The sequence below is a fragment of the Brachycentrus maculatus genome, unplaced genomic scaffold (assembly GCF_059751285.1).
Source record: "Brachycentrus maculatus isolate JH-2025_06_01 unplaced genomic scaffold, ASM5975128v1 h1tg000269l, whole genome shotgun sequence".
Taxonomy (NCBI): Eukaryota; Metazoa; Arthropoda; class Insecta; order Trichoptera; family Brachycentridae; genus Brachycentrus; species Brachycentrus maculatus.
In genome coordinates this window covers 3,098,285-3,123,630 of record NW_028281020.1, presented here as the reverse complement: position 1 = coordinate 3,123,630, position 25,346 = coordinate 3,098,285, and the positions used below count along the sequence as shown (strand labels likewise).

Here is a 25,346-nt window from a genome sequence, read left to right as displayed (position 1 = left end):
TATTCCTTAAAGGCTTATAAAAATTCATTACATATACAGGATAAAATCAGCTTAAGTATATTTATGTAAATGAGTAAAAATGTGTTTGATATTTGTTGTTCTGAAAAAATGTATGAGTTTTTTGGATATTATGAGTTTTTTTTGCCATTTCATTTAAAAAATTGACTGATTTTCAACACCATATATAAATTTTACAAGGCTTTGTTATCGGTCAGAGAATTTATATTGATTTGTTTATTTTACAAAAATATTTATAAAAAAATATTAATAAAACAGGCAGCTTCTGTTATTGTATATTGACATAAGACGTTTCTACATTCCAAAATAAGTTCTTTTATTTTCTCATTTTCAGCTAATGGGAAGACGGTGGATGCAACCCAAGAACTTCTGGCTATGGGCGTGAGCAACATTGGCAGCTCCTTTGTGCAGGCGTATCCCTCCACAGGATCTGTGGCCCGTGCAGCCGTCAACCATGCTTCGGGAGTTAAGACTCCTATGGGTGGACTTTATACAGGTTGGTATTAATATAAAAAACATATAATTGCCATAAAATGAGATCAAATACTATATTCTAAAACTCTGTTTATTTTGAGATATTATGGACTTCATTGCATACATAAAATATGTTATAAATAACAACTGATTTGTTTCCAGGGTTCTTGGTGCTTCTGTCACTCTTGTTCTTTACACCGTACTTCGCCTACATTCCAAAGTCCTCGCTGGCTGCAGTCATTATCGCAGCTGTGATCTTCATGGTGGAAGTTCACGTTGTAAAACCTATGTGGAGATCTAAAAGTTAGTGGTTTTTGTTATTTATCATTCAAATAAAGTAAAGAAATCCAAAAGAGCTAGTGATCAATTAGATTCATCCCATAATCTAATAAAAATAGTACAATATACTTCTCAATGGTTTTTTTTCTATGTGCATTATTGCATTGAGTTCCATTTTCAAATAGAGTACTCAAATTCAACCAAAAAGTGAAGCCAAATTGAATACACAAAAAAATGTAAACAGATGTCAGCAAAGTGTATTCTTTAAAAAATAAGTGAAAATTTCATTTAAATAATAGAGTAATGCATGAAAATGCCTAAAGAACGAATAAATAAAGAAGGTTATAGTAAAATCCATAGAGGATTGTAGGAAAGTGTTTTCCACATTGTTATAATCTCAATGAATTTTACTCACAGATTACATTTATTTTCAGAATCTGATTTGATCCCTGGTATTGGTACATTCATCTTCTGCTTTTTTACTCACAGATTACGTTTATTTTCAGAATCTGATTTGATCCCTGGTATTGGTACATTCATCTTCTGCTTGGTTCTGCCTCTGGAGGTTGGAATCCTGCTTGGTATCGGCGTTAATGTCGTCTTTATTCTTTATCACGCTGCACGACCCAAGTTATCCGTGGAAACACTTACCGTAAGTAAATTTTACATGTCACCACTGAAAAATATATTTTTAGTTTTACCTTATATCTAAAGTAGGTACTAAAATATCTTTTCAAAATTAAATTTGTTTATAGTTGACAGATGTATTTTTTTATTTTATTTATCTATGTGTAAGGTACATTAAGTTAACAATACATTTGTTTGCATTAGGTAAAGAACATTTTAAAGTAATTTTCAAATTATCTTTTTTACAGATGACCATAATTTATGATGATTAATTTTTTTCAGAGTCGCGCTGGAGACCAGTATCTGATGCTAACACCAGATCGCTGCCTAATCTTCCCTTCAGTTCATTACGTCCGTCGTCTGGTCACCAAGTATTCCATGCGCCAGTCCCTTCCTGTGGTGATTGACTGCACACACATATATGGAGCCGACTATACAGCTGCGAGAGTCATCGAGTCTTTAACTGCCGACTTCAAAGCCAGGGGACAACCGCTATTTTTCTACAACTTGAAATCCAGTGTTTGCAATACGTTTGAAGGACTTAGTCCGACAGAATTCATAGTATTTTATGATTTTGATGACATCGACCGGCTCTTAAAGGAAAGCTCATGCTATAAACCAAAAGATATTGATATTGTGTGAAACACATCCAGATAAAATCTCCGAATATTAAAAATAAAAATAAAAACATATTCATTGAAAAAAAATATTCATCAAATAGCCACTAATTGAAACTTGCTGTAATTATTGGAGAAAAAACATAGTTCAAAAAAGGATAAAAATGGCTTTGTTTCTTAGATCATTTTTTTATTGCCAAACTAATTATAATTTATTGTAAAATACACATATTATAATTATTAAAAATGAGATTTATCCTTCTAAATACTAATGGTTGCAGCCCTAATGCCATCATTTGATTGATATTTGTAATGACAAATATTTCTAACACAAATTTATTATTATTGCTTTAGATAACAATGTACCTTCTATATCATTTGATATTTCATTCAATAAAATAATAGGTTAAGGTTCATATATTTAGATGTGTGCACATAGTGAATATGCTTTTTAGTTGTCTTATAAAAAGTGCATTCGCTAGCCATTAAAAATTAAATATAAAAGGGCCCTCTATGTATAGAATTTAGCATATAGGCTTGAAGTTACTAAATGAGTTGTTATTTTTTTATAATTAAATATTATGCAATCATATTCCTTGCCGTAGTGTTGAAAAACTTCTATGAAAATGTATAGAATTTTATCAGACATTTAATTTCTGTAGCAGTATTAGATCATTTGTTTTATAAATGTTCAGTTATTAGATAAATTATTTATTAATTATATATTTTTCCTTTTATATAAGCTTCTCAATTTTATGAATATTTTCATATTCAACCATTCCCGTCAAAACATTGTACACACTGGTTAATATTAGGATAGTTGGTAATTAGTAAATGTACTCAAAGTGAATATATGCATGGCCTGGAAAAAGATGTGCATTTTGGATGTATCCAAGATTTGCTCTAAAGTGTGTGATTTCATTATAATTTGAGCAAATTCACTGGAACAAAACAATTTTTATCTAACTGGCATTTACTATATTTTGCTAGGAGGGAGTTGATATAATAAAACTAATTTACTAATTTTATAATGAGACAACTCACCATAGAAGCATTAGATTACATTTATAATAGCTTTTGAGAAAAATGATTTAGAAAAGCATACAAAATGATCATTATATTTTAATTAGGATAGTTATACTGTGGTAATTAGCCTCCATTTATACATATTTTCTGTGATTTGTTACTGTAAATTTAAGAAGTAATCATAAATATTTTTTTTACTTCATAAAATGAAGCTGTGTAGTGATCTTGCTTTCATGTTTAGTAATTTGGATAGAGATTCGCACTGTATTCAAAAAAACTTTTCCATTTGAATGGTTTGGAATCATTTAGTAATACATAAATTGACCAAATTGTCACCCGACACTAAACTATGTAAGATAAATGTATTTTTTAAAATGAAAATAAAATATAAAATAAAAAATAACAGTTTTATTTATTGTTTGTGTAACATATAACTAGGCGATTTCATAATATTTTTATATATTATATATACAGAAGCTATCCATAAAGATCTTTAATTCTTACCACTCAGTAGGCCAGACATTCTGGCCCGTATGATTCAAGTAGGCAGTGGGCCACAATGTCTGGCCCGGCGCAGGTATATGTTTATTTACCGATTTCTCTAGCACTCAAGTATATTCTACGAAAAAAAAAATCAGGAAATACGGTGAATCATCGCAAAAAATTTAAAAACTCAACATTTCTTCAATAAAACTTTCCATTACTTAGATATATTATAGGAAAAATAGATTATCATTTTCGGTGATAGAATATTTGTCACATGCTTCTATTTTTTGGGACTGTCAGTCGATATCCTGCATTAACGACGGTTCTCCAAGGATACTCCCACTTTTTGCGATCAATTTTTTTGGTTTTGTGGAGCTATTATATTTAAAAATTTTGCAAAATTAGTGTTAGTAGTTAAAATAACATTTGCCAGCAGAGCCAAAATTTTTATTTTAATGGTAGAAAAATGTCATATTTTTTGATCACGGTAGCTGATCAGTTATGAGAAAAAATGGCCAGAGTGGAAAAAAATAAACTAATATAGTATAATCATTTGTGCGTTTATTAAACAAACATTAAACATTTGCAGGGTTCCTGTGTTAATTGACATTGTATGTCATTAAATAATAATTATAAACAAAAACATGAAAAGGAAACAAAAAAATAAGTTTTATAATACATGTACGATTAAGTGCATACTTATTTTTTTTTTAAAGATTATTCATATCTCTATGTATCTTGATTTGGTTAAAGATATTTCCATTTTCATATAGTAAATAAATAAATTCTTTTTTTGCTGTTATATTAAGTAGTAAACAAATTATAGATGCAGATTTTTAGTGTACATTGGTTTACTCACTGAAAAAATAATATTTACTCAAGTTATCTGAAGCTAAAAGGAGATAAAAAGCATTTAAGAGATCAAATAAGATTAAAAAATTATACTTTGCATGAGGGATTAAGAAATGGAGTTTCCATAAGCAATTCATGTAGGGTTTTTAAAAGTAGATTATTTGTTGAATTCAAAGTTAATTATACAAGTATAAAATGTAATAATTTTCCATTGATATTACTTTTAAAATAGATATTAAATCACAAGATTCTGGCATAGTAAAGATTAGAACCTCCAGAACTCAGAATAAAATCCAAGATACTATAATAGAACCAGACAACATATTTTCAATATTGTATGGGCATTGTTTATTAATGTTATTATGAAGTATCAAGCTATCACCAAAAAATGGTCAGGATTTTGACCCACGCTATCACCAAGCTATCACCAAAAATGGTCAGGATTTTATTTTGATATATATGTTTATATATATATATATATATATATATATATATATATATATATATATATATATATATATATATATATATATATATATATATATATATATATATATATATATATATATATATATATATATATATATATTTGTGTATGTGTGTGTGTGTGTGTGTATATATTTGTCAGTGCAATCAATTTTAGTACTGTGTGGAATTAGTATTTGGGAATGAACGGGAAATGTATGGGAAATCTATTTATAGATTATTATAATTGTCATAAAAGTTTTTTTTAATTTGACTTTAAATAAAATACGAAGGAACCTCTCATAAGGAGCACCTCTCATAACGCAGAACGAGCATAAATAATGTGAAAAAAGCTCCTTTCACAAGCAATATTTCGCATAACGAGTTACAGAGAAAGGGCAAGTCCCCTTTTCATGAGATTCACTTGTGAGCTGATACTTCTGTGACTTGGGAAGGAGTTACCAAGAGGACCTTCACTTCTGCTTGGAAAATACTTTGGCCAGAGAGTGTTGTCAAATGTGATATTGAAACAGTACCTGTGGAGTTTACAGTCAACGAGATTGTGTCATTGGCCAATATCATAGGACTCGAGGGATTAAGAAATGGAGTTTCCATAAGCAATTCATGTAGGGTTTTTAAAAGTAGATTATTTGTTGAATTCAAAGTTAATTATACAAGTATAAAATGTAATAATTTTCCATTGATATTACTTTTAAAATAGATATTAAATCACAAGATTCTGGCATAGTAAAGATTAGAACCTCCAGAACTCAGAATAAAATCCAAGATACTATAATAGAACCAGACAACATTTTTTCAATATTGTATGGGCATTGTTTATTAATGTTATTATGAAGTATCAAGCTATCACCAAAAAATGGTCAGGATTTTGACCCACGCTATCACCAAGCTATCATCAAAAATGGTCAGGATTTTATTTTTATATATATATATATATATATATATATATATATATATATATATATATATATATATATATATATATATATATATATATATATATATATATATATATATATATATATATATATATATATATATATATATATATATATATATATATATATATATATATATATATATATATATATATATATATATATATACATATATATATACATATATATATATATATATATATATATATATATATATATATATATATATATATATATATATATATATATATATATATATATATATATATATATATATATATATATATATATATATATATATATACATATATATATATATATATATATATATATATATATATATATATATATATATATATATATATATATATATATATATATATATATATATATATTTGTGTATGTGTGTGTGTGTGTGTGTGTGTATATATTTGTCAGTGCAATCAATTTTAGTACTGTGTGGAATTAGTATTTGGGAATGAACGGGAAATGTATGGGAAATCTATTTATAGATTATTATAATTGTCATAAAAGTTTTTTTAATTTGACTTTAAATAAAATACGAATACTGCTCATAAGGAGCACCTCTCATAACGCAGAACGAGCATAAATAATGTGAAAAAAAGCTCCTTTCACAAGCAATATTTCGCATAACGAGTTACAGAGAAAGGGCAAGTCCCCTTTTCATGAGATTCACTTGTGAGCTGATACTTCTGTGACTTGGGAAGGAGTTACCAAGAGGACCTTCACTTCTGCTTGGAAAATACTTTGGCCAGAGAGTGTTGTCAAATGTGATATTGAAACAGTACCTGTGGAGTTTACAGTCAACGAGATTGTGTCATTGGCCAATATCATAGGACTCGAGGTGGATAAAAACGATATTGTAGAGCTTGTGAAAGAGCATAACCAAGTGCTGACCACCGAAGAGCTTATCGAGTTGGATCGGGTTTCACAGCAAGATATTATCGAGGAGAGCTTGTTAATGGAGGAGGAGGAAGTAGCAGAGGAACAATCTTCAAACGAAATAAGAGAAATGCTGAAACCATGGGAATCTGTTGCATCGTACGTTACGAACCATCACTCTAATAAGAAGGTGGCTATTAGTACTACAAATTTATTCAATGATAATGCTGTGACAAATTTTTAAACGCCGGCAAAAACAAGACAGACAGTTAAGTTGTCTTAAAACAGTTTAATAGTTCAAATAATTCATTATTTGTCAAAAATTCTTATATTTATTTAAAAAAATTCAAATCTAAATTGTATTCCAAGTTGTTTTCAATTTATAAGTAATTTTATTTGAATAAAGGTTACTAAAAAAATGTTTACAAAATTGAGTATTCTCTCGGCATGGAAAGCATTATTGTATTTAACATGCTGGAACAAATTATGCTCGTTATAAGAGGTTCCACTGTAATGATATCTCTATCTACTTATATTTTTTACGCTAAGTTGCTGCCAAAAACCTAGTATGTACTGCAAACAAAGACAAACCAATGACGACATAAAAATGTATTACGTTCAATGGGTCTAGATAGGCTCTAAAAAAATATAGCTTTTCAAATATTTGATCTTCAAAACAAATTCTATATAGAGGAGTGATATCAATTATACTAACTTAGTGAATAATTTGCCTCTGTATTAATATCTCCTGAATTAATCTCGAATTCAACATAATAATCGGCATTAAATATGATTATTTTATTATGGATGTGCATCAATAGAGTTTTGATTGAAGAAAACATTACAAAAGAATAAGTGCTGCTATTATTATAAAAATATATGGTATGTAAATTTAAAATATTGTTTACACAAGTCTAAAGTAAGCCTCCTCCGCTTTTATCTGCCACCAAGTGTATTGGCTAGCGCGCTAGGCTACCATGCCGGAGTTCCCGGGTTGGATTCCCAAGAGGGTCAATATAAATGATTTTTCAGTCTAATATTTATTTAATATGACCCTGGACTAGTGCCTGAAGCACAAGGCTGATCACCTTTCCTATGTGTTTTAACGATCGAGATAGCACCGCTTCTATACGATGCAGTACCCTATGCACCATTGGGTTAAAAGAAAAAAAGAAAAATAAAGTTAGTGAAAATGGATGTGTCTGACTCAGAAAAGTGCGCATGTTTGAAAAGATGCATGGATGTAGAATAAGCAAATTCTGTGAATATTTATAGTGTTTTGGTGTTCTATCCTCTCTGCTTACCTGCATGATAATAAAGTTTATTATCATTATTGACACAAGTATCATTGATAGTATCAATTGGCATCAATAGTTTACGATGTGATCCAACATCTACTAGGTAGAAATATCGAGATAATGAAGTAAGTACCTAAGTACTTTTCATGCTTTTGACCATTTGACATTCATTTGACATTTGATAAAAATATTAAAAATTATTTTAGGATCCCCAGTAACAGTTGAGTAAAATCTAAAAAAGAAATGCTTTTTTTATCCCTCATAAAATTTTAATGAAAATCATGGACCGTCATTTTTCTTCCAAAACTTTCTCCGTTGGCTTAGGCTTAGTCTTGTTGGCCTCAAAGGCTCAGCTTTATTTTTGAGCCAAAAGTCTAACGGAGAATTTACCTACCTAACACAGCTCTAAATGTCTGGAATTCAAAATTCTTTTTTCAAGCTTAGCAACACTGAAAATACTATCTATTTATCTATTGAATGCTGTCAGATAATCTGGCTGTCAATGTCAAATGTCAAACAAAATAAACTTTATAACCTCTAAAACAAATTTATAGATAAAATATAATTATCAACTATGAATAATCTTACTTGATTTAAGATTTCTTTAGATTTATAATGTAAATATGTGAATATTATATAAGACAAAAGTACGTAATGGTTTACATTTCACTTATTTTAATGATCAAATTAACTTTAATTATGGTAGATTTCTCATAAATATTTCCTAAATTTTAAAATTATGTAACCATCTGACACGTGCTTGGTGTATTCTCATAATCTTTATTTGTCTTTCCTTTGCTCAAATTACTGGTGTAATTCATTATTATGCCTAAGCAAATGATACAAATATTAACCGACAAACACAGTTTATCTTTCTTTGTATGTAGGAGATTGGTGGGGTTACTGTGAAATTACTATAATTTTAACTGTAAACTGGACTGGATTTGTTGGAAATCCATAAATATTCTGTGTTTTCTTTATATTTATTTAACAGGGGATGATACAAACGATGTAAATGTATTGTTTATTTAAATTTAATTTAATTGTAGCATTGTATTTTGTGCGTAGGCATCTTATAGTTACTTACACCGTGGTGTAATGAACACACCCGTGGATCTATCACCTAATCCTCCTAAGACTTGTAGTGAAATTGTGAAATCCATAATACCATGGGCTAGGCTGAAATTTGAAAAAAGTTTCACTAAGAAGAACTTGTTCAAACGACTTCCCATACTGACATGGCTTCCCAAGTAAGTATTGAAATATTTGATTGGATAATTTTATTCAAATGAGAAATATATTTCAGGCCCTGTGGCGGAGCTGTGTAGATGCTTAGCTGTGATACTGGTGTCGTGGGTTCTGTTAATGCTAAAGATTTATTTTTGATTGGTCTGGATGTTTGTGATTCATTCTTTATTTTAGAATGCCACAATGATACGACAGTTTTAAAACAATCATAAGAAAATATATTCATTGAGGGAGTGTCCTACGGTTTAGCTGTTAAAGAGTCCTGTGGGACTCTTTTTAAGCCATTCAATTAACCACCCTACCTTCGGGTTATTTTCAGGCACATTTTATTTTTATAAACAAGCAAAAAAATCACAACGTTTGTCGTCACAAGATATTATCAGGTATGAAACCTGACAAAAATTTGTCAGTGTAGATATCTTTCTACAGATATCTTTTCTCGTGCGCTTAGGTCATATGGGTTAGTGCGGAATGGTGAAAAAAAACCTCGCGTATCACGTACGTTCGTATGTGTAGGGTGGTTAAAAAAAAAAACTTCACTTGACATACACATTTATTGAATACATGTTTTTTAAAACAATAATCAAGATTCTACCAATGTTTCTGTCTGTTTATTTATTCATTTTATCAAAAAATTAACAAAAATATTGTATCGAAATACAAGCCATAACTTGGTTGATTTATTTGGGTTATGAGTTAAAATTCAATTCACGAGTAAGCTTTACGATTCAGGTTCTTTATCTTTCATCCAACATCACTCCTATCTGGATCCCAGCCACATGGCTGGGACCAGTTAGGAGTGATGTTGGATGGAAGATAAAGACCAACAGGCGATTTCTTATTTAAGAACATTTCTTTAAAAAGTCTTTCTTCCCCATCCTGACTTCACCGACTGGCAAGTGTCTTAAAGAAAAGCTTTGCAGGTAATTTTTTTAGACACTTTTTTAGCCAGTCTGTACAGTAAGGATGTGTCGGGTTGGATGATAATGACGCTAATATAATGTTTCAGACTGCATTGCAGCACTTGAATCCATGGACTTCACAAATATTTTTCTATTTGATAGATAATTATTTATTACTGTTAGCCTTAAATGAAAAAAAAATAATGCAATGTGTATAACGTGTTAAATATGTTTCAGATACTCTTCCGAAAATGCTTTAGGGGACTTGATTGCGGGAATTACAGTTGGACTAACTGTCATTCCCCAATCTTTAGCCTATGCAAATATAGTAGGATTACCGCCAGAAGTAAGTTTTTAAAATTAGAAAACACAATTTTTTATTTATTAAATTGTTTTATTAATTGACTCGGTGGTCACTTTGTGTTCACATCTATCCATTTTTAATATTTAATCTTACTCGGTAAATACCACAATTTTTTAAAATCTATCGTCATTATCCATGTTCTCATTAATAAAGAATCAAACAACTTCTACCTTTTCTTCATCATTTGACGTCCCAAGGTGACAATTCTAAAATTTAGACTTAGCTTCACATATGGTGTTTGAAAATGGTGTGAATTGCATCGAATTGTAGTGTCACAATAGATTTTAAGTGACAGTGATATTTATCAAGTTTAATTACAAATATTAAATAACAAACTCAGCAGAATTTTTTAATTGAATGATAAATCATAATTTCTAACAATTTGAGTGTGTCCAAATACTTGTTCACAAATCTGGATTTTTTTTCATATTATTTTTTGACATCTCATCAAAGATGAAGAAGAATATGGAATATACCAGCCTGTGATGGTCGTCAGCCCCGTAAATGCCCAGACTTGCATATTCTTCATCTTTGATGAGATGTAAAAAAATAATATAAATCATAATATAATAAAAGTTTAAATTTATAAAATCAATATTGAAATCATAACCTTATTTATTTGTTTTTATTTTCCCTTGCAAGGGCATTATCAATCTGTGTTAAAAAAAAAAAACAAATGGACATATTTATGTATCAATTCTTAGAATGAATAAAACTGGATTCTGTTATAACGTAGTGAGTTAATTTTTCTAAGAAAACATATGCTCGTACTCAATATTCTCGTACGCTACAAAGTAAAAAGGTTATTATAATCATGGTTAATGGCTCTTTGTCAACATTTCTATGAGACTTTCTAAATTTACTGACAATATATATTTTGAAAATAAAGTTATACATGAAGGTTTTCCACTAAATTATATCATTTTTATGCCATATCTATTCTACTAGATATTTTGCTGTCCGTGGGTTTGATAGTCTTTATTACATATTATTAACATTTAAAATATTAAAATCTCTAAATTCATTTTTGGATTGTCAGTTTTGAACACAAACTCTTGTTTGATTTCAGTATGGACTATACGGGTCCTTTCTTGGAGCTTTTATTTACATCTTGCTAGGAAGCTGTAAGGAGGTTGCTATTGGTCCTGCTGCAATCACTTCCCTGATGACATACCAGACTGTAGCCAATAAAGGCTTTGGAGTTGAACATGCTATACTTTTAACCTTCCTAGTTGGGATTATTGAACTTTTGATGGGATTATTTGGACTTGGTAAGCAATTTAATGATTGAATTCAATAATTTTGAAGCTCCTATAAATGTACTTTTCTCTTCTTCTCCGTCTTATTCCTCGTTACTGAGGATTGTGACCTTCAGTTATCCCTTGACTGCGCTGCGCGTAGCGCTCCAACCACCGAGGTGCCTGCTGCTGCCTTAATTTTATTGGTCCACCGTGTGGGGGATCTTTCTATCCCTCTCTTCCCCTCCAGGCTACCAATCACAATCAGTCGTTCCAGGCTATCCTCGTTGCCACGCGCAACGTGTCTAAAGAACCTGAGAACATTTCAACGTGCTTGCCGCGATACAAGAGATTTTCAGTTTTGTGTGTGTGTGTGTGTGTGTTTGTATATACATATATATATATACACCCCAGGACAAAAAAATTTACGAGTCCTCAAAAAAACTAAAATTGACACATAATGAATTATTCTTGATATTTAATTAGTTTTTTTTTGTATTGTTTAACATATGTGATGACTACTCGTTACTTCAAGGTTAAAATGAAAGATTTTACTCATGAATTGTACTTAGAAATTGCCAGTATATACCAGGTATCAGATTATCCGAACCTTAGAGACCCATAACGGTTCATTTATGGTCGAGTGTTTGTGATGGAGTAATAAAAGACATGTAATTTTTTAATTCATATTTAAGAAGAAGGTTCTAATCGCTTTATTTTAAATTAAGGTATTTTACATTTAAACATATTTATAACATTTAAAAATATTTAATACTTAGTGAATTCACCTTTATTATTTATAACACGTAAAATTCTATTTTTTAACGAAGCGTTGAGCGAATCTTAAATTTCTGATGTTATTTCTTCTTCCTAAACTTGAATCAAGTTTTTTTTAATTCCTCAATGTTTTTTTTTTTTTTTTTTCCCAACTTTTTTTTTCATAATCGCCCATAAATTTTCTACCGGGTTCAAATCAGGACTATTCCCGGGCCACGTCAACGATATTAAGCCAATTTTATCCTTGTATTCAATGATCTGTAAGAAAAACAATAGATTATTTATCAAATGGTCTACAAAGTGCATTAAAAAATAAATATTTGTAATCACAGTGCGGGCTCTATGGCACGGCGCCAAATCGTCCTGAAAAATCGGGTCCGCGGTATACTGCGTAATGTCCTCGATTGTTGGAATAAGATGGTTTTTCAACACTTTTTTGTACTGGATGGTATTCATCGTACCCTGTATAAAATTTAGAGGTCCCAAACCGTACGCTGTCATGCACCCCCAAATCATGACGTAGGGTGAATGTTTAACGGTTCGAGTGACGCACGACGGATGGTATCTTTCCCCAAGTTTTCGTCGAACTATCTTTCTGCCGTCTGGACCAAAAAGGTTGAATTTTGATTCATCGGAGAAAATAACATTTTGCCAATCCTCCAAGGTCCAATTCTGGTGCTCCTTAGCCCAATCCAGTCTAGCCTTCTGCATTTTGTTCGTCAGTAATGGTTTCTTTGCGGGACTTCGTGCTTGGAAACCATGCTCCAACAGCCGCCTGGACACTGTTTTTACTAAAAATGTTGATTAGCTGGTAGACTGCACCTCTGCGTGTATTTTAAGTGCCGTTAAAAATCGATCGCACATAACAATTTTTTTATTAAGCGATCATCTCGGGCAGATGTCGCGCGCCCCCATCCGCTTCCTTTTTTCCGTTCTATGGATCCAGTTTCTTGGAATTTTTTAAATAAAAACCTCACTGCACCTTCTGAATACCCAACTCGATATATTTTACAATTAGATATGTTTTGTTGCGACAGTGAGATTATTTTGGATTTTATCGCAATCGACATTTGCTTTGCACTTTCCATGATTGTTGTGTTATGTTCCCTCAAACGCGGGTAAAACAAAATTGTTGAGACATTTTAAAATGTAAATATTGTAGAAAGGTGACACAAAGTGTCTTTAATTTATTGAACAAAAGAGAGAGGTATCGATAAAGGATTTCTTAGAAAATGAGTTCAGTAAAGTCAAGGCGTGCGGTAGCAAGTAAACTCGTAAATTTTTTTGTCCAGCGGTGTATATATATATATATATATATATATATATATATATATATATATATATATATATATATATATATATCCGCACCCCGATGGTGCATAGGGCACTGTAACATATAAGCGCAATGTTATCTTGATCGTTAACACATGAAGGAAAGGTGATCAGCCCTCCGCTTCAGGTACCAGTCCAGGGTAATGTTGAATAAATATTACAGTGAAAAAATCACTCATATAATATTTTACTTTATTCTTTATTTATATAAATAATAACAATATTTTTTATTTCACTCATATATTTATTTTATCCCCCTTCGGAATCGAACCCGGGACCTCCAGAACGGTAGCCGAACGTGCTGACCATTACACTACGGAGGCGGAGACGGACGTGTTCTTTTGTTTGAAAAATTATTTTTGATTGCGTCAATTTTTTAGCATTAAAAAATATTTAGCATCAGGAAAGGATTTTCTAGATAAGTGATAATATAAGATAATACCAAACTGTTTTTCCATTTCAGGATTCATGATTGACTTTATTTCTGGTCCAGTGTCATCGGGTTTTACTTCTGCTGTAGCGCTTGTAATCTTAACATCACAAGTTAAGGACATCCTGGCTATACCGGTTAAAGGAACAACATTCCTTCAGCAGTGGATCTCCATTTTTACGGAAATACGTTCTACCAAATTATGGGATGCTGTTCTGGGACTCTCCTGCATCTTTGTTGTTTTACTTATAAGGGTAATACATAGTTAAAGATATAATAATTCAAACACAAAATGTAGTTTTTCTTTATTTGCCCAGAAAGAGCACATCTAGATAAATTGGATTTTAAAAAAAAGAGCATAGATATGATAACTGATCATTTTACAAATGTGTATCTATCTTGCGACTAAAATATATGAGTATAATTATTTTCCAGTCTTAACTCATTTTTGTGGTTTTTTTATTTTCATTTTCGTAATCGATGTATTTTTTATTATTTCAATATAAATGAAATTTGAGACCTCACAAAATATTAAGAAAGATTTTTTTTAGCTATACTTTATTCTACTTAAACTCCTCCAAAATGTGCCTTTTCCATAAATTTATAAATTTTGTATAAGGACATCTCATTGGCTGAGAATTTAAAAACTTGTTCAGCAACAAAAGTCAATGTTTTAAACTTTTATTCTTTTAATTTTACTTCCAACGACAATATATGTAACTGATGATTAAAATTTTATTTAAGTCTCTCGGAATGATCAAGATAGGTCCTGAAGAAGATAATGCCAAATCAAAAATTCACAAAGTGATTAATAAGATTCTCTGGGGTATTGGAGCTTTGAGAAACACTCTCATCATTGTCATCTGCGGCATCATCGGGTATATGTTAACTTCAGTTGATAGTGAACCTCCCATCAAACTCATAGGTAACAAAAAAGACCATAATAACGATAGAAATAAAATTAACTTAGAAGTTCAGAATCGATTTATCGAGTTTTACCAAGATGTTTTAAGGTGGAGACTGACTGGAGCATTTCATCGTAACATAACCTCGTAACATCGCTCGCGGCAAGCATCACCGAGCATCCAAAACTATGGATGGAGCGCTCGGCTCGCTATACTGACTGCCTGAATGCTCGCATCGTAACGTGTTACGGTACGACGAAATGCTCCGGTCAGCCTCCACCTTTACGTTCTACACTGTTTTTTTAAAATCATTTAGATTTCAATTGACTTTTATGAATTTTGGGGTCTGTTTATATCTGATTTTTTTCTCATCTAAGTCTTTATCAGAACTCCAACGAGTAATAATAATTCTTCATTCCCTGAGTTTCATAGAAGGTAAACACCTACTCTATGATCAAAAGGCAACTACCAGTTCCAAATGCCTACGACAAAGAAAGAAGCAAATACATTGATGCTACAAAAAGTTGTATAAAGATACAGGGAATGACCCTTTTTGCAATTTTGCTTATCTTTTGTGAATTAAAAATGTTTAACTTTTCTCATATGACATGAGTTTTAGACTTATGATGTGTTTTGTAGGTTTCGTTCCTCCGGGTTTCCCAGAAGTAAAACCACCTCCATTTAGCTACACAAAAGGCAATATAACTCATAACTTCCTGGATATGTGCTCTGATCTCGGCTCTGGGTTGATAATTGTCCCGCTAATTGGTCTTCTGGAAAATATTGCCATATGCAAAGCTTTTGGTAAGTCTAATATTTTATCTTACAAAAAATTGAAATTAGAGTGCTGCTCCATACGTAATTGTAATTTCAACCTTATGCGTAGGTATTTTTTCAATGTTGTCGGTTAAAATGCCAATTAGTTTCTTATCTAGTGTCAAAACGTATTCCGATCCTTGTGGCGTTGGTCTAGTTAACTGTCTGGTTGGATTTTATTGATTAGGGTCGAAAAAAAAATTTAAACCTTCAAACGAAATTTAAAGAAATATTGCTCGGTATGCCAAAAAGTAGCTCGTTATAAAAGTGAATAAATGTTTGGAGAAAATCATAAACTAAAATGACAGCAAATGTTTCCTCGTTATATCCAAGATATCACTATTTCCGTGATCAAAATAATCGAGTTTGACTGTATGTATATAATTTTTTTAATGGTAAGTATAGTGTGGACCTAAGAAAACATGGATAAAGCAACCCGTATTTGAAAAAAAAACATTCCAATCATCAATCTTCAATCAACTTGTTTTATTTTTTTAAACCCGTTTAGCTTGCTTTTTTATAAATCCATATTGAAAATTGCGATTTACTCTCTTAGTTATTTTGGTAACATCAAATAAATATTTTTTCTTATATTGTTCTAGCAAATGGCAAGACAATAGATGCCACTCAGGAGTTGATAGCAATTGGTGTGAGTAACATCGGAAGTGCATTCGTCCAGGCGTATCCTTCAACTGGTTCTGTACCCCGATCAGCCGTTAATCATGCATCTGGTGTTCAGACCCCCTTTGGAGGACTATACACAGGTAAACAAGAGTATTTTCTTTTTTGTTGTAGGTTACTAAACAATGATTGGGACTTATATACTAAAAAAAAAATAAGTAAACTATTTTTTAAAGTGGAGATCCTTTTATTTAATAAATTTTCAATGACAATTATCAAAGTTTACCTTCCTCAACAAATAAAACATATATTATTATTTATTTAACTATCAACAATATGCCAAATTGTAATGTAATATATGCATATAAATAATTCAATATAAAACATATCATTTTTTAAAAATGTACTTTTACCATTGAGTAATTATATGATACTGGAAAAACCTTAAAGGGGGACCTTAAAGGTTGGGGAATGGCCTCAGTGGTATATTCTGTGCTGGACAGAACATTCCTATAAAATGCTGAGAAAAGCCAACCTTCAGGCCCTCAGTGACCGTAGACCCCTAGCAAGCCCTTCTTCCCACGTCCCCGTCGTAGGTCCTGGTAATGCAGTCAGAGCCTTTGGCGAAAACTGTAGCTAACGGGAAGAGGACGAAAGGCGATTGTCTGGCGCCTAATAACGAGACCCCCCCCAGCTAAGGGAAGGAATACACCCCTACAGAAAAACCAGGATGAGCCATCCTTCAGGGCACCTGCCCAGGCTTCGAGAGCGCAGGGTTAATCACCCGGTCTCTTTAAATAAACATGATTACGATACCAACAACAAGTCAGCCTCGGACACAAACACCTGACTCACGGCCCGGCAAACGTAAAAAGGATAATGTTAAAGATAAGGAATTACTCTCCAACAGTGCAACGCTTCACGTTGGCACATATAATGTGCGAACCATGCGCACTCCTGGAAAAGACCTGCACGCTACTCGCATCATGAAGATGTACAAATTGGACATCCTGGGACTGAGCGAGACGCGATGGAAAGGCTTAGGAAAGAAACTGCTGGAGAAACACACAATCATCTATTCAGGACAAAAGCAGTACCATCGACAGGGAGTGGCACTTATAATGACAGACAAAGCGGCTCGCTGCCTCCAAAAATGGGAACCAATTTCTGAAAGAGTTTTACGCGCAACTTTCAAAACCACAAATAGCTCTGTAACCATACTCCAATGCTATGCCCCCACAGAAGATGCCGACGACCACGTTAAAGATGCTTTTTACGACTCTCTGCACTCCGCAATATCCTCGGTCCCGAAAAGGGACCGCGTCATTATAATGGGAGACCTTAACGCAAGAGTCGGCACCAACGTAGCACTCGGTCCAACAGTGATGGGTAGCCACGGCCTCGGTTGCATTAACGATAACGGTGAGCGGCTCATCGAACTCGCAACCTTAAATGAGCTCTTAATAGGTGGTACAATTTTTCCTCACAAAAATATCCACAAGTATACTTGGACTTCTCCCGATGGCAACACAAAAACGCAGATTGACCATTTTCTTTACACTGCAGCCCATCGTAGAGAACTCCTAGACGTCCGCACATACAGAGGCGCCGATATCTATAGTGATCATGAGCTACTCACAGGCAAAATAAGGCTGAAATTAAATCGCACTGCCAAGCCAAAGAAGAGGAGTCAGGTCAACATTGATAAGCTGAAGGAGACAATGTCCTGGCTTAACTATGATATCGCCGTCAGGGAGGGACTCGAGCAGCAACATTCCGATGATAATGACCCTATCGAAAGCACATGGCATAACATCAAAACAGCCATAGTTACGTCAGCTCAAAGGGTTCTCGGAATGAAGCCGTCAAATCGACCCAAATGGATGTCGGATGAAACGTGGGAATTAATAGAAGGAAGGGCCAACATAAAACTCTTAAAAGATGCGGAAACTGACCAGGGTAAGCTCGAAAGTCTCCGAGCGCAATATAAATGGAAGCACCTGGCTGTCAAAAGATCCGCAAGGCGGGATAAACGCCGTTCCCTGGACACACAAATAGCAGCAGCCGAACAAGCAGCCCGTAGAGGTGATACTTCTAAGCTTTTTAAGATTACGCACCAAATCTGTGGTAAGCGGCCCCCGACCGCAGGCCCAGTTCGTGGCCCGAGCGGCCAAATCGAGTCTGAGCCCGATTGCGTGAAAAGCATATGGAGAGATCACTTCTGCCGCGTGCTAAATCGTCCACCCCCCTTAGACCCCCTCCATGTGCCCTCAGTTTCTGCCCAACTGAACATTCCGCGAGCACACGATATTTCGCAAAGCACTCCAACGCATACTGAAATTATATCAGCTATTAAAAAGCTGAAAAACGGAAAGGCGCCTGGTGTCAACGAAATACATCCGGAATACGTCAAGAGTGGCATGGACGCTCTCCTCGACCCCCTGTATCACCTACTTTCAAAGGTATGGGAAGAGGAAAGGTGCCCGAAGGATTGGGTAAACGGGGAAGTTATAGCCCTCCACAAAAAGGGTGATCCGCTGTTGTGTGATAACTACCGTGGCATTACTCTTTTAAGCGTTCCTGGAAAAATTCTGGCACAAATAATTTTGGCAAGAATCCAAAAACCAATAATGCGAGTCCTCAGAGAGAACCAAGCGGGCTTTCTACCAGGCAGGGCGTGCGCTGACCATATACATAACTTACGATGCCTGTTACAGCAAAGTAACGAATGGAACTGCGCCCTTGCCTGCTGTTTTGTAGACTACGAAAAAGCTTTCTACAGCCCGCATAGGTCTTCTCTTTGGAATATCATAGAAGCATATGGAGTTCCTGTCAAAATTGTGGCCATTATCAGGGCGCTTCACACTAACAGCGAATGCTGCGTTAGAATAGATGATGTGTGCAGTGAACCATTTGAGGTCTCTACTGGGGTGAAGCAAGGCTGTGTACTAGCCCCATTTCTCTTCATCATCATGTTTGACTTCATCCTACGAATGTCAATTCCACCGGATCGAGGAATTGCAGTGAGTCCTGCTCAGAAATTATGCGATTTAGAATATGCGGACGATGCAGTTCTAATTGATACATCGATCGGAGCCCTGCAAGATATAATTGACTCCCTCCAAATAAACTCCGCTCGGTTAGGCCTAAGAGTGAACGCCAAAAAGACCAATGTCATGTGCAACTCAGCCTGTCCGGACCGAGATCAACATCTTACTTGTGAGGGACGAGCGCTCGTTCGAGTCGACACCTTCAGATACCTTGGAACACTCATGGTGGAGGATGGTAGTGTCCAGAAGGAACTGAATGTACGGCTCGGAATGGCAGGAGCTATATTCAATAAAATGCGCAATGTCTGGGACTCACTGCTTTACTCGACAAAAACCAAGTGTCGTCTCTTTAACGCCTGCATCCTCACAGTGTTGCTGTACGGATGTGAGTCGTGGCACCTCACCAAAGCTCAAAGCAAGAAACTAGCAAGTTTTGAAAATAGATGCCTGAGGCGAATACTGGGTATAAAGTGGTATGACTTTGTCAGGAATGACGATGTGAGGAGAAGAACTCAGCAGCCCCTCATACTGGAAGTCCTGAAGAGAAGAAGGTGGACATGGTTGGGACATGTCCTTAGAATGCCACCTGAGGGCATCAACCCCTCATGTCTCTTCTTCCAACCCCGAGGATTCCGGCGCCCCGGAAGGCCGCTGACGACCATTCACCGACTATACTCAGCGGAACTTCGAGACGCCGGACTGACCTGGGAGGAAGCCAAGGAGATGGCGCGTGACAGAGTGACTTGGAGACGACTCGTGTTGGCCATATGCTCCACCTAGGGAGCGAACATGGAAAAAGAATAAAGAAGGAAAAACCATCAAAAATCATTTATTTTTACTTTGATATTTTGAGTGCGCGGTGTCACATCTTAATCCTCGATAACTCAAAATCTAAAATTGATTTATTACAAAAAAGTGGTGTTTATGAAATTTCGTGTGGAGATTGTGATAGAAAATATATTGGCCAAACTGCGAGAAATTTAAAGATTAGAATTAAAGAACATCAAAGCGGTCTTGTTAGTAATTATTTTTCGGAATTTGCAAATCATATAATAGATACTAATCACTCATTTCACTCCCATAAATTAAAATTATTACACCTTGTTCCATATAAAGGCCAAATTATGAATTATCTTGAAAATTTAGAAATACAAAAAAACCTGAATTCTAATAATAATTTATTAAATAATATATTGTTTCAAAATTCTTCGCCATTGCTTTCAATTTTTCCTTTGTTTTCAAACTCCGTTCCTTGACTAACCCCTTCCCCTTACTTTCCCCCTATCCTTATTTATAGAACAATTTTATATTTTATATTTTAGTTATTATACAGACCTGAATGATGGAAGTTTAGCTTCTGAAACATGTAGTCTATAATTAAACTCAAGTGGTAAAAAACGAAGTGTTTTCTTTAATTATTGTAACATGTCTTACCACAAAGTTAATGCCGAAACAATAAATAAAATGTCACATCTTAATATAACATATCATTAGCTTTAACATTGTTTTGATAATAGTGTGATCATCCTTTGATCGATTGTTTTTCAATTTCTTACAAATACAAGATAAAAGAATTGATGCGATAGAAAAATAGAAAATGACATCGGATAACATGAGAAGGTTACATTTGTAGAAAAATAATATTTTTTATTAAACTAAAAATGAATCGTCAAATATATTTTGGAACATCAATAGAGAGGCTAAAATCAGTTTCAAACAACATATGTACAATAGTTTGGAATTATTAGGGGCCTATCTATAGTGTCTAAGGTTTTGTAGTATTTTGTTTTGTTTCACAGGAATTTTGGTGATATTATCCCTGCTTTTCTTCACTCCGTACTTTGCCTACATTCCTAAAGCATCTTTGGCTGCAGTGATCATTGCGGCCGTTATTTTTATGGTTGAATTTCACGTCGTCAAGCCCATGTGGAAAATTAACAGTAAGTGTTCTAAAGTTTAATTCATTTCATGCGATCTTTCAAGATTTTATATGTATTGTATATTTAAACATTGAACATTTTCCTCAGAAACTGATTTGATTCCTGCGACTGGAACATTCATCTTTTGTCTGGTCTTTCCCTTGGAAATTGGAATTCTGCTTGGCGTTGGTCTTAACTTAATATTTATTCTTTACTATGCGGCTCGACCCAAGATAACTGTTGAATCTCAAATTGTAAGTTTTTTATTTTATTATTTTTCTGTAGAAACATTTACAACAGTAATAGAAACGAGTATATCTATAATCAGAAACAGCTGAAGCCAATTTATTATCTAAAAAACATACAATTTCTTTTTTATATGCCTATACTCTATTTTACACTAAATATATAAATATTTAAAGTTTGCTTTGGAGAATACATTAATAAATGTAATAGGAAAATGAAGACCATGGCATGGATTACTTATCAAAGCTAACACTTTTACTTTGTAGTGTAGATAACTTTATATGTATTTGCTTCTATCTGGTAAAAATAAAATATATATATTCATTTAATTTTAACTGAGAGATGACTTGTTTCAGAATACCAAAGTCTTTAGAAATAAAAGTCTCACTACATAGTTTTTTTTTTCAAACCCTTATCCGCATCCCAATGATGCATAGGGCACTGCATCATATAAACGCAGTGTTATCTTGATCGTAAACATATGAAGGAAAGGTGATCAGCCCTCCGCTTCAGGTACCAGTCCAGGGTAATATTGAATAAATATTACAGTGAAAAAAATCACTTATATTCATTTGACCCCCCTTGGGAATCGAACCCGGGACCTCCAGAACGGTAGCCGAGCGTGCTGACCATTACACTACGGAGGAGGACGTAGTTAGGACTACATAGTTAACTCACTAAAATTTTAGCAGCAAACCACTGCGTATAACCATAAACGTTTGTAAATTTTAGAGTGCAGGAGGAGGAAATTATCTCATGGTTACCCCTGACCGTTGCCTGATCTTCCCATCTGTGAACTACGTTCGTCGTGTCATCATCAAACAGTCGGTGCTGAAAAACTTACCTGTCGTGCTAGACTGCACGTACATCTACGGAGCCGATTACACGGCTGCCAAAGCTATCCAATCTCTCGCCGAAGACTTCAAAGCCCGCGGACAGTTGCTCTTCTTCTTCAATGTCAGACCGAGCGTCTGCGAGATATTCCAAGGACTCAGTCCCGCTGAATTGATCATATTTTACAATATGGAGGATGTTGACGATCTGCTTAAGAACGAAAGTTTATTTTACGAACCTAAGGAAATTTCTTTACTTTGATTATTCTTAATTTAACTTTGGATTTTTCAATGTACTTTTTTATGTACTTACGCTATGCTGATGATATATTGTTAGAAAATATTACCGTTATATACACCTGTGAGGTACTTTACATTTAATTGAAAGTATAGAATGCGATTCCTCTATCAAATATGTTGAACTGCAATAAACTTAAAACTTGTAAAAATGATTCACCATTAAATGGTCCTATTAATATTTTAAAAGTTTTATCGGTTTAACTTAATACCATACAAAAAGAGAGATTAGGTAGATCCTCACCCACTGTGTCCTACCTTCATCCATTTAAAATCATCATTTTCTCTAGTAAATTATCAAATTATCATCGCTCAGGACCCCATGTACTTAAAAACCAAAGCAGGTGCATTCTTTCAAAATGGCTATTCATTTTGCTTATTGAAATGTCCAAAATAAAAAATAAAAATTAACAATACAATCTACCTACCTCAAATATTCCATACCCATGGTCAGAATGTTTATATGAATGTCAAAAAGTCAAGTTAAAAACATATATTTTAAAGAATATGTTTTAACACTAATAATAATAATAATAATAAAACCCTTATCCGCACCCCAATGGTGCATAGGGCACCGCGTCATATAAACGCAGTGTTATCTTGATCGTTTACACATGAAGGAAAGGTGATCAGCGCTCCGCTTCAGGTACCAGTCCAGGGTAATATTGAATAAATATGACAGTGAAAAAATCACTAATATTTATTTTACCCCCCTTGGGAATCGAACCCGGGACCTCCAGAACGGTAGCCGAGCGTGCTGACCATTACACTACGGAGGCGGACTGACACTAATAGTTGGGATAATTACATTATGATGAAACATTTATTCTTGTTTATTCACTTGTTTTGTTTGTTGATAATATAATAAAATTACAAATAGCAATGGTCAACTTTTCTTAGATATGTTTGTTAAGTTGCTAAGTTGGTAGTTTTTGAAAGGAAATAAAACAAAGACATTTAAATCAACCTACAAACACAGTTCTAAAACCTTAAACCCAAAAACCAAAATGATCATCCTTCGATTAACTTTTATTAGATCTTTATTAGAATTTTTATTAAATATTTATTAGAATTTTATTAGAGTTTTTATTAGAATTTTATTCGATCAACCGAATTCGCTACATCTTGTTTTTCAGGTGTACATATTTACTTTGTTATTCCTGAGTGTAAAAGAAAATTTAGGTACTTAAAATAATCGCTAGCAAATGGTAATTTACTGCATAGACATGTGACTTTATTTTATGGATCTGAATGGAAGAAAAATAAATAAATTGAAATATTTTTATAAAAATTTACACCATATGTTTTAAGATAAGAGATATTATTTCAACCTTAGTATTTTTACTTTTTTTACTAAATGTTAGTATGTAACTATTCACTGAGATTTTAGTCTACTGGTATCGAGACGTATCCGTCTCTTCGTCAGGGAAATCACTACACTAGGATTCAAACAATACTAAATGTCTCTAACTCACAACTACACAAATATTAATCACATCCGTTTTTAGTCGACATTAATAAACATACTAATTAATTTTACTTATAGTCTACTATTTGATTACACAATATTGGTTAAGCAAGATTTTTCACCACCCGTTTTATTTCCCGCCCACTCCTTGTAACCTATATAATCCTACAAAATAGGTATTTTGACAAACATCCTAAGTGCATATTGGTCCTCAGGTCGACAAAAAACGCATGTTAATATTTTGTGCAGTTTTAAGTGTGCGAATAGTGGTATTGTAGTGACATGTAATATTTAACACTTTCTAAAAAAAGTAAAAGTGACTAAACACGGTGTAAATGCTATAAATATTGAAAATATTAATATGTAGTATTATAATTTTTTTTTTAAATAACTAGAAAATTACTTGCTGACTAACTTTTTCTGTTACTTAATTAATGTAATCACATTATTTTTACATAAAAATAATTAAATGTTTTGTTAATTTTTTAAGAGCTTTTATAAAGAAAAAAATAGTAAATTTTTACACAAAAGCTATTTTAATAATATTACGATCATCATACTGAAAAATGGTGTAGTTACTTAATTTTGCCATTAAATCATGAGATTATATTTTATTTATTTTTGTTATAGAGCTCTTGCTCTTCCTTATCTCAAAGACTACAAATATTTTTACTTATTATTAATGGTTTGGATTGATTATATTTTATGTTGAATATGTATTTAAAATGTATGCCAAATTTCTGTATTATGTTCTCGCGAATAAGATGTTTGAATACATTATAAATGTGAGATTAATTTGAATATTTTTTTGATTTCTTTAACAACATGTGGGCATTCAATTATAATATCTGTTATTTTGTGCAATAATAAATTGACAAATTAGAGTTTTGTTTTTA

The 25,346-nt window shown here is 33.0% G+C and overlaps 2 protein-coding genes across 3 annotated transcripts in view; both read left to right on the top strand.

Annotated features, from left to right (window-relative positions):
* LOC148305611 (sodium-independent sulfate anion transporter-like) overlaps positions 1-2,175 on the top strand; it is a 28,341-nt gene extending 26,166 nt beyond the window's left edge. For both annotated transcript variants that reach the window (XM_088266481.1, XM_088266482.1), the window contains exons 9-12: positions 353-514; positions 655-795; positions 1,278-1,423; positions 1,681-2,175. In XM_088266481.1, coding sequence (XP_088122607.1) covers positions 353-514; positions 655-795; positions 1,278-1,423; positions 1,681-2,040 — 809 coding nt within the window. In that variant the 3' untranslated portion in view covers positions 2,041-2,175. The remainder of the gene's footprint in view (positions 1-352; positions 515-654; positions 796-1,277; positions 1,424-1,680) is intronic.
* A 6,297-nt stretch (positions 2,176-8,472) lies between these two features.
* LOC148305610 (sodium-independent sulfate anion transporter-like) lies at positions 8,473-23,389 on the top strand. Its single transcript, XM_088266439.1, has 11 exons — positions 8,473-8,651; positions 9,073-9,254; positions 10,392-10,500; positions 11,588-11,789; positions 14,329-14,549; positions 15,040-15,220; positions 15,840-16,004; positions 16,619-16,780; positions 21,487-21,627; positions 21,715-21,860; positions 22,585-23,389. The coding sequence occupies exons 2-11, from the start codon at positions 9,103-9,105 to the stop codon at positions 22,945-22,947; spliced, it is 1,842 nt and encodes a 613-aa protein (XP_088122565.1). The 5' UTR covers positions 8,473-8,651; positions 9,073-9,102; the 3' UTR covers positions 22,948-23,389.
* Positions 23,390-25,346: the final 1,957 nt, after the last annotated feature.